General features: G+C 40.8%; 1 protein-coding gene across 7 annotated transcripts in view; it reads left to right on the top strand.

Annotated features, from left to right (window-relative positions):
* PLS3 (plastin 3) overlaps nt 1-14091 on the top strand; it is an 85237-nt gene extending 71146 nt beyond the window's left edge. For all 7 annotated transcript variants that reach the window (XM_082716346.1, XM_082716348.1, XM_082716352.1 and 4 more), the window contains 9 exons: nt 1088-1230; nt 3696-3791; nt 8081-8276; nt 9636-9714; nt 10509-10623; nt 10854-10987; nt 11325-11448; nt 11668-11792; nt 12867-14091. In XM_082716346.1, the coding sequence (XP_082572472.1) occupies nt 1088-1230; nt 3696-3791; nt 8081-8276; nt 9636-9714; nt 10509-10623; nt 10854-10987; nt 11325-11448; nt 11668-11792; nt 12867-12999 (1145 nt within the window). In that variant the 3' untranslated portion in view covers nt 13000-14091. The remainder of the gene's footprint in view (nt 1-1087; nt 1231-3695; nt 3792-8080; nt 8277-9635; nt 9715-10508; nt 10624-10853; nt 10988-11324; nt 11449-11667; nt 11793-12866) is intronic.
* Nucleotides 14092-15126: the final 1035 nt, after the last annotated feature.

Here is a 15126-nt window from a genome sequence, read left to right as displayed (position 1 = left end):
TTACCAGGAACCCTTGGCTTCTTCACATTCAATTCAACAACAAAAAATAACTGAACAGCTTTTACAAGTTAGGTGCTATAGAAAATGTTAAGCTAGATTATAGCCCTTTAAAAATAGATTTAACCCGGGGCGGCTGGCTGGCTCAGTTGGTGGAACGTGGGACGCTTGATCTCGGGGTTGTTGGAGCCCCATGTTGGCTGCAGAGATTATTTTTAAAAATAAAACTATGTTTAAAAATAGATTTACCCTGGGGCGCCTGGGTGGTTCAGTGGGGTAAAGCCTCTGCCTTCGGCTCAGGTCATGATCTCAGAGTCCTGGGATCAAGCCCCGCATTGGGCTGTCTGTTCAGCAGGGAGCCTGCTTCCCCCTCTCTCTCTGCCTACTTGTGATCTCTGTCAAATAAATAAATAAAATCTTTTAAAAAAATAGATTTACCCCTTCGAGAATCCATTAATTACATTTAAATATAAGTACCATAAGGTTCTATACTCCTTTAGTCAAAAGGTTAAGTATAAAGACGCCACCGTTTTAAATATCCTCCTCCAAATCTCTAATTTTAACATAATTAAACAAGGACAGTTTAGGGGTCGCTTGGGTGGCTCAGTTGGTTGTGTGACTCTGGATTTCAGCTCAGGTCAGGATCTCAGGGTTGTGAGATCAAATCCCAAGCCAGGTTTTGCACTCAGTGGGGAGTCTGCTTGTCTCTCTCCCTCTGCTTCTCTCCCTGCTCACTTTCTCTCTCTCAAATAAATAAATAAAATCTTAAAAAAAAAAAAAAAAGGTAAACATATGTCATAATGTAAAGTGTTTTAAAAGCTGTAACTTATTTGCCATTTGGAACATAAAGACTAATAAAATATAGTATATATTTGCTATATATTCTCATAACAGTATCTTTATCTACATCATCATATAATTATCTACGAATATATTATCTTTTATTAGAGTGACAGTACCTGAAAATGAGGAACTAGGTCAGACCAGTTATTGTCCCTCTGTTACCTAACAGAGTGTCTAAAGAACGAATGAACTTGTAATGACCATTGTCATGTAATATCTTGGTTGTGGGTTTTTTTTTCCCTTCTAGCCTTGGCTGCCTTACTTCGAGATGGTGAGACTTTGGAGGAGCTTATGAAGTTGTCTCCGGAAGAGCTTCTGCTCAGATGGGCAAACTTTCACTTGGAAAACTCAGGCTGGCAGAAAATCAACAACTTCAGTGCTGACATCAAGGTAACCATGCAAGGAACCGTCATGCCTTTGGGCATGGATACGATGGCTTGGGTGACTACCAGCCAGACAGAGGGAAAATCCTACCAGGATATTGCCAGGCCTTGTTGGCCCTTGGCCCTGATGGTAGATTTCAGGAGAGCTGAAACCTAGAAGGACTCTCCTTCTGTGGCAAATTGTCAAAGTATTATAGTCCTAACGCTTTCTGTTCTGCTCCCTGTTAAACATGGAGTACCAAAGGGTGGGCCATGACCATTCTCTTCCTAACTGCCTTTCCCAGACCTCAGGGTACCTGTTAATAAATCCTGGGAGAAAGAGAAAGGGCCCCAGGGTTCTCCTCCTTTCTTACTTGGCTTCTTTCCATCATGTGCTCCCACCGTTAGCCATTGAGTTCATGAGGGTAGTGATGAGCTCACATATGGCTGTCTCTCCTACCTCAGCCCTGTCCTGTGGTCCTCCTACCAAAGCCCACTTCTAACCCCAAGACTCGCCACATAAAAGACCTTCAAACATTTCTTGTGTTACATTTTGGCGTTCACGTCTCAAAAGCAGTAAGGAAAAAACAAGCAGAGGGAGGAGACGTTGGTAGCTTCCCAAGAGGGGGCCCAAAATTACAATAGCAAAAAAAAAAAAATTCTCATTCATTGACTCCACTCTCTCCCAAATCTGAGTGTTGGGACACAGGGAACAAATTCAAGGATCTTCAGCAGATGTCACTGACCCACGGGGCTATGAAAACTATAGTCTGTTATCTTATCGATGTGCTCAGTGGGGAGAGGGAACCTTGGGATGTTTCCATTACTGGTTTCATTAGGGACAGTTAAGGATAGCTCCCAAATGACAAAACCAGCAGACCTTCTACCTCTTCTTTTAACTTACACAAGATGTTTGGTCGGGTATATATTTTTGCTTTATGCACGAGCTGTGTTCCTAAAAACCACTCTTAAATGGATTTTCTGTTTGGGACCTCTTTGAAAGGTACAAAAGGAAATATTGTTTAAAAATGGAGCCTGCTGTGGATCTTTTTAAAAAGCAAAGGATTGTTAGTAATGTGAAAAAGAAAGGCTTCCATTTGGTCTATACTCCAAGTGTAATTTTGCCCTGTAAAGCCCTTTCTGGGGGAGAAGACCCTGCTGGGTCTGCTCTTTTTACTCACTCTTGTCAAGGGCAGAGGATTAGATTATGAGCTGCTCATGCACCATTAGAAAGAAATTGTAAGCACAAGCGCTTTCACAACGGTAATGCACGATTACGGGAAGGCAAATCCTGTGCCTGCTCACGGCAGGATCTGGCTTTGCACTTCATGAATGGCTCTGAAGTAGATTTCACTGGCGTGATTTTCCCCTCTTTTAGAGTCATTTCCGGCATTCTGTATCCACCTCATTCAGGGAGTTTCTGAAAAATGCAGCTCCCAGAGATTCGTATTTGGTAGGTTTGGGGCTGAACCCAGTCACCTGTGTATTGAACAGCTTTCCCCCAGGTGATTATGGTGCCGGTTATCTACAGAGTTTGCTGGAAGAGACGTTCCTTATAAGCATGTCTGGACTGTCAAGGTTCAGTAACAGAATCTGATCACTGCTGGGAGGATCATCTTCCAATTCAGCAGGATTAAGGAGTCTTGACCCCAGTTTTTGTCCCCTCAAGGCAGACGCTTACTTGACATGGTTGAAGACTGTTATGAAGTGTTTGCCCTGGTGCTGTGGTTTTCAAGTTGTCCTCTGTGGAGGGTCCACATAGCCTGAATCCACCTAACCATGTAAAACCATTCAAACAATGGATGAGTTCAGGAGCTTAAAACAAAAGAAAATCTTCGGGGGCACCTGGCTGGCTCAGTCGGTGAAGCGTCCGACTCTTGATCTCAGCTCAGGTCTTGATCCCAGGGTTGTGAGTTCAAGCCCTGCATTGGGAGCCTAGTTAAAATAAATATCTTGTTTGGTTAACTATGTTCAGGTCATACAGGGTTAAATGTTACTTCACCAACTCAAGTGTTACTTTAAAAATGTCATTTAAATTTACAGTTAAATACATCTTTAACATAGCTAATCTCTTCTCCATAGGTTATGGTATATATTGTGTTTCGTAATGATGTAACCTGTCTATTTTCTCTTTCCCTATGCTTCCTGGATTTCTGCTCCTCCTTTCTTTTCTTGCTTGTTTTATCTGCCAAGCTTATTGACTTCAGTAATTCAGTGAAGGTACAGAACTAGTTCTGTGTTTACTAGCTTTATTGTATTGGCAATGTTAATCAGTTATAAAGTCATGATAAAATCCAGTTATCCATATTCAAGGCAGAAAGTAGGCCAGATGGCTGGACTTTTCTGGGGGAAAGATCTGTTAGATTAGAAGACAGCAATTTGTGCCATATATTCTCACAAAATCCCGTGCAAATATCCTTCCAAACATAGGACAATGGGATACATCCATTCTTTGTAGATGTGATCTCACTGAGATTTTCAATTCATTTATAGGATTCCAAAGCCTATTTCCACCTTCTCAATCAAATTGCACCAAAAGGACAAAAGGAAGGTGAACCGCGGATAGATATTAACATGTCAGGTTTCAATGTAAGTATAAGTGTTCATTTGAATTCTACAGTCTTACAAAATGATTGTCAATTTCTTCTCAATAACAAGAAGTTTGGTAATCGCATGTAATGGTGTTAAAAATTTTGAGCGTTGTTTTAAAATTTATTGCTGTGGGTATAATTCAAAGACCGAAAGATGAGCTTTGGTGTATTTTGGTAGTTTATTAATGGGTTCCATAACGATGGCGCTATTGGCTTGTATTGATTGCATAAAATATTCAAAGCCAGGGTCGGGAAATAAGTGTTAGAAACTAACCTTTTCCAAGTGTTTGGATTATAATCACAGTGAGAGATGTAATGACAAGATAGTCATATATGCATTTGTAGTCTTCGTGTGTTGAGAGTAACATGACTATGTTTACAAACTGCAGATCCAACTTGGGGACTTACTCATGGACCATATTCCCTGGTTATATCACTCAGTTGTTCAGTGACCTTGGACAGATTTCTTCGCCAAATTGGATCTCACTTTGCTCATCCATAAAGGAAGGAGTTGGACTAGACAATTTAGTCTTAAGTTTCTGTGATCCCCTGGTGCGTTCTTTGTACCCATTAGGTATAGAATGCATTGTACTAATTTAGAGAATCCATGTTTCTAGCCCAGTAGGCAGTAGGATCGAGTAGATAACATGGGCTAAACCACTTACAATGCCCTTATCAGAACTGAATTTGTAACTGACTTGTATGCTTCTATTTCTGTCTGGATGTGAGATGTGAGATTCTTTGGTTCAGGTGACTTGGTATGGATCAGGAGCTGTCCTGTGCGTGGGGCAGCTGTCCGCGCAGGCTCACTGGGTGACCTTGGGCCTGCGTAAATGGCACTAGTATGCTAACTGATGCTGATTTTAAGACCGCTCTTCTGCATTCATTCTTCCCTGGTTGATCTTCAAACACTCCTTTGTCTCTTCCCTCCCCAGAATCCTTCAAGGATTCCCCATTGACTCTAGACTTCAGTCTGAAGTGTTCTGCTTAGCATTTAAGGCCCTGCATGGTCTGCCAGCGAGTGCTCTTCCCTGCTAGTCTTCACCCCCACGCCCTCCCCCAACACTCATTTTACCTCTGAGCCTTTGCTCACACTTGTTCCCTTGGCAGTCCGTGTCCTTCTTCATCTTTTTCAGCTTTATTACCTTCTTTAGGGCCTAATTGACTGATGATTGATTTTTTTTTTTTATATCCATTATCACATCAGGTTTTCTCATGATCCTTTGTAATGCCTTCCGGCTCCCATCCTATATTCCCCCATCCCAGGCAACCACTCATTTGCTTTCTTTTGCTTTATATTCATTTGAGTTTTTACAAGTTTTATGTAATGGACCCCTACAGTATGTATGCTTTTTTTTTTTTTTTTTTTTTTTTTTTTGTCTAGCTTCTTTCACTCAGTGTAGTATTTTGAGATTCACTCATGTTGTCACATGTATCATAAATGCATTCCTTGTTTATTGCTAAATTATATTCCAGTGAATGGATATACCACCATTTGTTTGCACATGTACATGTTTTTTTTTTTTTTTTTGATTTGGTATACGTGTATATTACAAAATGATGATTACAGTAGCATTAGTTAACATATCCATGGCCTCACACAGTCACATTTTGTATATGTGTGTTTGGCGAGAACTTCCAAAATCTCTCTTAACAACTCTCAACTCTACATCACGGTAGTTCATTATAGTCACACGCTGTCCATTAGATTCCCAGCACTTATACATCTCATAAGAGCAAATTTCACCCCTTCCCTCCCATCTCCCCGCTGGGCAACCACCAGTCTGTTCTCTGTGTCTATGTGTTTCTTTGTTTGTATTCTACGTATGAGTAAGAACATACAATATTTACCTTTATCTGACTTATCTAGCATCACGCCCTCAACGTCCACCCATGTTGTCACAAGTGGCAGGATTTCTCTGAGCTGGTGGGTTTGTTTTCCTCCGATAAGTACCCAAGGTGGGTTTGCTGGATTACAGGCACTTCTGTTTAATGTTTTGAGGAGTCTCTGTACTGTTCTCCACAGTGGCTACACCAGTTAGCATTCCCATGAGCAGTGCAGGAGGGTTCCCTGTTCTCCTCAACTCCACAAACAACATTTGCTGTCTCTTGGGGATTTTTGATACTACCCGTTCTGAAGGGTGTGCACATGTACATGTTGATGAGCATTTGGATTGTTTCCAGTTTGGGGCTATTACAGATATAGCTGCTATTGAACATAGAGAACTCTTTGTATAAATACATGCATTCATTTCTCTTTGGTAAATACCTAGGAATGAAATGACTGAGTAATCGGGTATGTTAGGAAGCAACCAATTCACTTTTAGTGTGGTTGTACATCTTACATTGCTACCAGCAGTATACAGAAGTGCCAGTTCATCCATATCCTCACCAATACTTTAGTGTGGTTAGTCCTTTTAACTTGAATCATTCTAACAGGTGCCAAATGATCTGTCATTGTGGTTTTAATTTGTATTTCCCTAATGACACATGGTGTCGAATATTTTTAATGTGGTTATTTGCCATCTTTGTATCATCGTGTTCAAACATTTTGCCCATTTTTAATTGCATTGTTTGTTTTATTATTAGCAAGTTTTAAGTGTTTTTATGTATTTTGGAGACAATGCCTTGATTGGATATGTGATTTGCAAATTTTCTCTCAATGTGTTTTTTAAAGAACAGACGTTCTTAATTTTGGCAAAGTCTGATTTAGTCATTTTTTTCTTTTATGGATCATGCTTTTGGTGTTGTATCTAAGAAATTTTAGCCTAACATAAGGTCACTAATATTTCTTCCTACGTGTTCTCCTAGAAGTTTTATAGTTTGAGGTTTTACCTTTAGAAATATAGTATGTTTGGGGTTAACTTTGCATATGGTGTGAGGTAGGGGCTGAAGTTAGTTTTTCATATATATTTTTATTTGATTTTTTATATTTCATTATTGTATATTTGACAATTTAAAGTTGGTAAATAGCATAAAGCAAACAATATTAAAGTAATAACTGACAGGTTACAAGAAATAAAATAGGCTCTATGAGAGGAACTCACTATGCTCAGAGAGAACCCTGAAAAAAGGTTGAATCCCACGCAACTGCCCATCCGCTAGTGGTTACTGATTGTTTTGCAGAAGGTAACAAGGGTAACACAATGAATACACATTGTTCTGGAGTCTTGTACAATCAAGGCACCTCACCGGGGGTTAAAAAACTAATTAAAGATAGCATCACCCATTGAAGACAAAGCTAAGATTGTCAAATTATACATTCTGGGCAGCTTTAGTTTAAAAGTAACATTCCTCAAGTTTCATTTATCTTTATCTCTTCTTTTCTCACCAGATTGTAAAACCCTTCCTCCCATGACACTGTTCCGCAGAAGTGCTTACGTTTGCCCCTGGGCAAAACTGTACCGTGTATATGTAGGAAGTGCCCAGACTGCCACTCTGTTCCTTTCCAAGTGTAGGTCACTAGAAACAGATCCAAAAGCACCCGTTCCTCCCACAGCTCCAGGTTTTTTACTTGTAGCCTTGGGATGTGGGCATAGTGGGTGTTTGAGAAACTATACTTTTTACATCAGGCTGAAATGATTGGATAACTTAAATTCTTCACCAAACCCTGTGTTAATCCAGAGCTGGGCACTCATCTTTTGGGGTGGGTTGGAGGGGGGTGGGGAGGAATGGGGGGGTGGGGGATGGGTAACAAGTTAGGAGTCATGGGAATTAGTTCGAAGTAAGTATTCTTTACAGAAATGAGCAACTCTGCTTCTGCCTGAGTGGAAAAGTTAAGTCAAACAAGCCGTAACCCACCCCACCCCCAAAAAAAAATCCTTGCAGAGGAAAACTACAATTTGAAATACACAGTTTAAACCTGAAATTAAATTATTGGAAACTGCTATTCTTGATGATTATCTTTTAAATATTTTCTCATAATTTCTCTACCCTTTACAGTCTTACACCTTCCTTAGGGCCCAGTTGAAAAATCTCAACAGTTATAGCTTTTTTCTTGATGAGTTTTCACAGGAGCGATGTAATCCCATTTAAATTAAATGTACTGTCCTTCGATAAATGATCTGGTTCCACCTAGCGTGCCTTTGAGGTACTGCACTCAAATACAACCAACTTTTTTTTTTTTTTTTTTTTTTTTTGCTGTTGCATTCAAAACAGTTTTATAATAAGTACCATATGTCGGCTAAGAGAAAGTAGAATTGTATATCCAGCCTATCATTTTAGGGAAACAGGTCTATGTTTTTAGTATAGCCTTTTAAAAGATGGCTGCTTCTTTTACTTCAACAGGAAACAGATGATTTGAAGAGAGCTGAGAGTATGCTTCAACAAGCAGACAAGTTGGGGTGCAGACAGTTTGTCACCCCGGCTGATGTTGTCAGTGGAAACCCCAAACTGAACTTAGCCTTTGTGGCCAATCTGTTTAATAAATACCCGGCACTAACAAAGCCCGAGAACCAGGACATTGACTGGACTCTATTGGAAGGTAATTGAAGTTTTCTCACATTCTAATGTGCGGGACTACAGATCAGAAATACATAGGCCATGATGATTCTAGGATCTTGGCCTAATAAATTTCCTTCCCCACTTTCCTTTAGCAAATCTCTGCTGGAAGTAGACCTGAGGGCTGAGTCAAAAGTGGCAGCTGATGGAAAGGGATGATACTGGGAACCTTGTAAAGCAAGGTTCACCTAGCTTAGTAAACCAGTTTTATTTTAGTATTTTAGAAATAGATCACCTTCTAAACCCCTCACCAGAAAAATGTATATATGCATTAAATTTGACCTATCCGTTCATGATATTATTTCATTCTTCCACATTCAGACTAACCAGACAGAATTAGCCCCAGTTCCTTTTTTTTTTTTTAAGATTTTATTTATTTATTTGACAGAGAGAGATCACAGTAGGAGAGAGGAAGGGAAGAGATCACAGAGAGAGAGGAAGGGAAGCAGGCCCCCTGCTGAGCAGAGAGCCCGATGTGGGACTCGATCCCACGACCCTGAGATCATGACCTGAACCGAAAGCAGCGGCTTAACCCACTGAGCCACCCAGGCGCCCCCCAGTTCCTTTTCTATTTACCTACTCAAAAAATCATAATACAGGGGACCTGGCCGGCTCCGTTGGTATTGCATAGTTTGAGCCCCACATTGGGTGTGGAGATTACTTAAAAATAAAATCTTTAAAATGATTAATGTATGGCAATTATTTGAGTTTGGGGAAGGTAGAGTTTACCTTTTCCAGATTATAAATACATGAAGTATAAGATTCAAAAATGAGCAAATGTAGTAGTCATCCCTTGAATATCCACTGGCAGGACTATAACATTTTTAAATTTTATGCTTTTCAAGTTTCATGTAACTTGCAGCTGTAATATAGGCATGTAAAAGAAGTGCTTGTGTGTAGCTTATAATTTATAAATATGTAGAGGGAAGGTGTAAATTCATGAGTATAGAGGGTTCATATGCTCGCTGCCCCAAAGTTTGACCCCCCCCAAATTTCTTTAAAGGTAAAACCGATAACATCAGTTACTTTTGAGGTATGGGGATTTGGGGAGATATTGGGGAATCCTTAGAAGGGGGAGGAGATTATAAAAAATTCATAAATCTCTAAATTGTTTAACTGGTTATGAAGTTGTATTCTTCAATTCTAAAATAAATCAGCAAATTTTTTAAAATAAGCCTATACCTAGAGAGAATGTATTGAGAGAAAATATTTGGAGATTCGTATTAGAGAATACCTCTAGATTTGCACAGAGGAAATGAATTCATCTTAGCTAGAACTGATATTATATGCATGTATAAAAGGTGTCTAATTAATATCTAAACTTTGTAAATATTCTTAATAGGAGAAACTCGTGAAGAAAGAACCTTCCGTAACTGGATGAATTCTCTTGGAGTTAATCCCCATGTAAACCATCTCTACGCGTAAGCCTTTCTACTGTTACTATCAGTTAGGAACAGCGTGAATGGATGCCGCAGAAAGAATTATAGCTCTAAACATTTTCTAGATGTTCATTGACACTGGTCATTGAGGTTGGAAGATTTTGAATGGTGACATCCATTATCATTTTCCAAATACACAGAAGCCCAGATTCTTTCTTTACATGATCATTAAGAGAAAGAGTGTATGAATGTCGTTTCCGACACCCTACGAAACAGATCCTTTACATTTTGTAACAGAGACTAGGGAAAGACTTAAGTGCACTGTCCATGATGTCCTGAGGCCTTTGTACTCACTGTTCTCTCAGCCTTGAACGTTCTTGTCCACCTGGAATGCCCTACTCCCTTCCTATCCTCAGATTCAGACCCTGACCACCACCTAATGCTCTGTAGCCCTAACCCCGGTTCTTTTCATCTTCATAGCAAGTATATACGCCCCCAAATCAAATTATCTATCAATCCATAACTTGTTTATTGTCACTCTCTCTCTTAGTCTGGTGTAAGGCCATGGGTTTTCATCCTATGTGCCCAGCTTCTAGAATCGTACCTTGCAAACCGGAAGCTCTCAAGTATTTTAGTGAACGGGATGGTGTGAGCTCTATTTTTAGCACAGACTGCTAGAAAATGTGAGCCGTGGGTCTTATCTGTGGTCTTATATGTTTCATTTGCCAGTGTACTGTTACTATGTTTAAGGAAACAAAGGCCTGGCTGTCTGAAAACACTGATGAAATTATTTTTATTATTTTATTATTTATTTTATTATTTATTTTATTCTTTAGCGACCTGCAGGACGCCCTTGTAATCTTACAGTTGTATGAACGAATTAAAGTTCCTGTTGACTGGAGTAAGGTTAATAAACCTCCATACCCGAAACTCGGAGCCAACATGAAAAAGGTAGATCGGAAGTTACTGCATTCAATTGTTACAGGCAACTGTTTTCAGTCCCAGTTCATTTCTTTTGCTTGGGAAACTTGCATCTGAGCTTCCTGGGAACAGGAGCTGTGTCTCACGTATCCCGATGTGCTAAGTACCCAGCTTCGTGTGCCCTCAGTACTCACTCACGTGTACAGATGAAGCCAATGGGAAAAAAATCCTCAACCATTTGCTTTTTTGTGGGTTTACAGCTGGAAAACTGCAACTATGCTGTTGAATTGGGGAAGCATCCTGCCAAATTCTCCCTGGTTGGTATCGGAGGGCAAGACCTGAACGATGGAAACCAAACCCTGACTCTAGCTTTAGTCTGGCAGCTGATGAGAAGGTATGGCACCCAGTTTTAGCTGCTCAAGCACCACTGTCCTAGCAGTCTGTGATCCGGCCCTTGTCATTTTCAGATAGACGTGTCAATGACTACACCTTGGAAACTTTTGGATTTAGACTCTGAAGTGAGCTTAAGTGATGGATAGTTGCAAAAATGCTGAACAGCCTGTGTATCCGTTTGAAAAAAGACCTCTTAGCTAGAGTGCTGACGGCCCGAGTGCCGGCCAGAGCACAACTACCTTTAGGTTACGGCCACTGTCAAACTAGTACAGAAGGTGCATTTTGGTTTTTTTCCTCATGAAGTAGCTTGGGACCTCTTCTTTCACTTCTCCTTCTAGATATACCCTCAATGTTCTGGAAGACCTTGGAGACGGGCAGAAAGCCAATGATGACATCATTGTGAGCTGGGTGAACAGAACATTGAGTGAAGCTGGAAAATCAACTTCCATTCAGAGTTTTAAGGTAAGAATTGCATGTTAGACAATTAACTGTTCTGTTTGCCAGAAAGGATCAGTAATTTGGAAGGATGGCCTCTGGTTGGTTGGTTAGTGTGATTTAGTGTTGGGCTAACAACGAGCTTCTCTTCACCTGCTGGGCTTGGTGCGTGGCAACTTGATCAAGTAATCACGTGTTCACTTGTACAAACCGGAAACTCTCGGATTTATTGTCCTTTGGCACTAGGACAAGACGATCAGCTCCAGTTTGGCCGTTGTGGATTTAATTGATGCCATCCAGCCGGGCTGCATAAACTATGACCTTGTTAAGAGTGGCAATCTGACAGAAGACGACAAGCACAATAATGCCAAGTAAGAGACACTGACAATAACAATGATTAATACCCATGGGCTTTGGGTAGCCAGGCAGCTCTGCATTCTTGCTCAGGTTCGGCCACTTTATGAATGGTGGTGCCCTAGGAGCGCCTGGGTGGCTCAGTCGGTTGAGCGTCTGCCTTCGGCTCAGGTCATGATCTCAGGGTCCTGGGATCGAGTCCCGCATCGGGCTCCCTGCTCAGTGGGGAGTCTGCCTCTCCCCCTGGCTCATCTTCTCTCTCTCTCTTTCTCTCTTTCAAATAAATAAATAAAATTTAAAAATCTTTAAAAAGCAAAACAGAACCAAAAAAGAGTGGTGTCACCTGAGGGAAACCTCTCCAAGCCTCAGACCCCTTATCAGTACATAGGGGAGCAATAATACTTATCTTAGAGATTTTGATATGAATACAAGATATAAGAGCCTAGACTGTGCCTGACGTCATAGGCACTCAATCAGCTGTTGCTTTAGGGAATTACCAAAATTATATATTTTATCTGACAACAAGGAGAAGATAGGCTAAGAATATTCTTCTGTCTTGCTCTTTTTCAAAACGCATTATTTACTGATGCCTTTTTTTTTTTTACTGTGCACAGATCCCCTTTCCTACATATGTTGAGTTTATTATCTTGGTCCCTAAATGAGCAGGATGCTTAAGCCTCCACTGAAACTATGTCTTGAAAGTTTCTTGCGCCTGGGTGGCTCAGTCGGTGAGGCATTTGCCTTCTGCTTGGGTCGTGATCCTGGGCTCCTGAGATCAAGCCCTATGTCAGGCTCCCTGCTCAGTGGGGAGAAAATGATAATGATAATTTTTTTTCTCATCTTTGTATTGCATCAGCTTCAAAATTAATTCTCATTGCAGAGAAGGGGTGAATAAAATCATCCCTAAGTCATAGAGCCAAAAAACCAGGGTCACTTAAGAGTGACCTCAAAAACTAAAATGGTACCACTCCGAAGTTTCAATATGAAAGTTTCCCCTCCCAGCCAAATGATTTTACAATAGGAAACATGTCTCTTGTCATGTCCTTGACTAACAAGAGGTTCGTCTTGATTTTTGTTTCCTCTGACAATAGGTACGCTGTGTCAATGGCTAGAAGAATCGGAGCCAGGGTGTATGCTCTCCCAGAAGACCTCGTGGAAGTAAAGCCCAAGATGGTCATGACTGTGTTTGCATGCTTGATGGGCAGGGGAATGAAGAGGGTGTAAAATAACCAATTCGAATAAAAACAGCCTTGCTCCCAGGTGCATGATTAGCAGGTCAGCTCTTTCCAGGGGAAGCGGTCATGGCTTAAAGAACTGATGGTCACTGCAAGGACTCATAGTTTTGATGAACAAGATTCCTCATCTTGAGAGCTCACAGGGGAAGAGTTTTAATGGCAACAGCTCCTCTTTCCCATAGTCACAGTTGGATTTGTCAGGCACACCTGAAATGCACTCACGGCCGGATCATTTACTCTCTCCTCCTAGATCGCTGCCCGTGACATTTCCCATTGCTGTATGTCGTTTCTGTGTATCTTTGCCACCCCCTTAGAATGTCCGCCTCTTGGGACTTGCTTAGATGATTGGATATGAATACCATTAGACCATAACTTTGCTTTTCCATCCAGGATGCTAGTTCTTATTTGAGAACTGGGCTCAGAGGGTATCTGGATAAGAGTATCCTTTGCTTATCTTTGTAGTACAGAACATTGGCAGAAGTAATAGAAGCTTTTCATATTCTTTTATTCTTAAGATCAGTATCTTTTTACAGTATTCTTTCTACGTGATCTTTTTTGTACATTTAAGAATATTTTGATTACATTAAATAAGACTGCTGATTTTGCTACTTTTTTTAAGGGGTCTCCAAGTACGTAAAAACCATACATTGTAGGTAGAGAAAAAGTGTACCTTGATTTTGCATCTACCCTCTCACACCCAAGCTGTAAACAGCTGACATATTTTGTCTTCACACACTTGGTTCCATATATGCTTATTTGTTTTAAAAACTTGTATCGTCAAACTCTCTCTTTAGATTTAAAATGCTGTTGAATATGACACTTTTGAGGAGAGAGCGTGCTCAGAATGTAGACAGGAGACGGTAGGCCAAGCATGCTAAGTGTACCATAAATTTTCTAATTTTCCACCTAAAACAAGGAGATGTGGTCGCTAAAAAATAAAATATGTATGTAGGACGTAATGTACTCTTGCTTTGTCAAGCTGTTTGCTATAGTTTCCAAGATCATAATGTTACTCTAACTCTGAAAAGTGATGTAATCTGGTAGCAATGTATTAGTTCCAATAAAGGCATTTACATAATAAGTAGGCTTCTCGTGTTTCCACCCTTCGTGGTTTGCCAGTCATGTTTGCCAGATTTTTCCCCCCGATGTTCTCTTTTTCTGATGTACTGTACAAAAATGATGTCTGTTCAATCTAAGCTCTTGGAGCTGAATGAAGGAGAGCCCCAGTGGGGTCAGAAGGCCTTCTCCAACTTACTCTAACTTCCTTATCCGGTTCCTCCCTTTTTCTTTTTTCCCTCTCACTCCATCTTTCCAGTGTTCTGTGTTATACAAAAGACCTGAACAATGGGGGAGCCAGAGACGGGAGTTGGTCCCTGGCAGGTTTTCTTATCTTTCTGGTCATCAACATTTTGGGGGCTGGCTGACTCCTTGCTGGGGGGCAGTGGGGAGGGGCTGGCCCATGCGCGGTAGGAGCTTTCCTTGGCCTCCCTGCCTCTATCCCCAAGATGTTCTTAACACAGCCCCAGTGCACAGAACAAATACGTCTCCAGACACGGCCAAAGGTCCCATGTGGGGCCAAGTCATCCCTAGTTGACAACCAGTGGTTTATGGTACCATTTTAAGGCTTTGTGCAAATGAGTAATATGTAATCCAGTCCTTTGACGAACTGCATGGTGGTGGTACAAACAACTGTATTTATAGCTCGAGTAAGAAAGATTTTTCTAAGTATGACACAAACCCCAAAAACCTAAAATAAAAGAATAAGAAATTTGACAATTCTGCTTTGGGGGAAAAAAAAAAAAGAAACTTATATAAATCAATATAATAAGCAAAGTCAAAATATAGATGACCAGGGATGGGGGTGGGGTGGAGTGGGGAGTTGAGTCCCATTGCCTTAAGTGCATTTGGGCAGCTATAACGGAATACAGACTATGTAGCCTATAAACAACACATTTGTTTCTCACAGCTGTGCAATCTGGGAAGTCCAAGATCAAGGTGCTTGCTACCTGGTTCATAGAAGGCCTTCTAGCTGTTAACTTCACATGGAGGTAGGAGCAAGAGAGCTTTCTGGGGTCTCTGGTGAGGGCACAAATCCCATTCACAAGGGTCTCCACTC

Source organism: Mustela nivalis (assembly GCF_964662115.1).
Source record: "Mustela nivalis genome assembly, chromosome: X".
In the NCBI taxonomy this organism is placed as follows: Eukaryota; Metazoa; Chordata; class Mammalia; order Carnivora; family Mustelidae; genus Mustela; species Mustela nivalis.
This window is presented reverse-complemented; position numbering and strand designations above follow the sequence as displayed.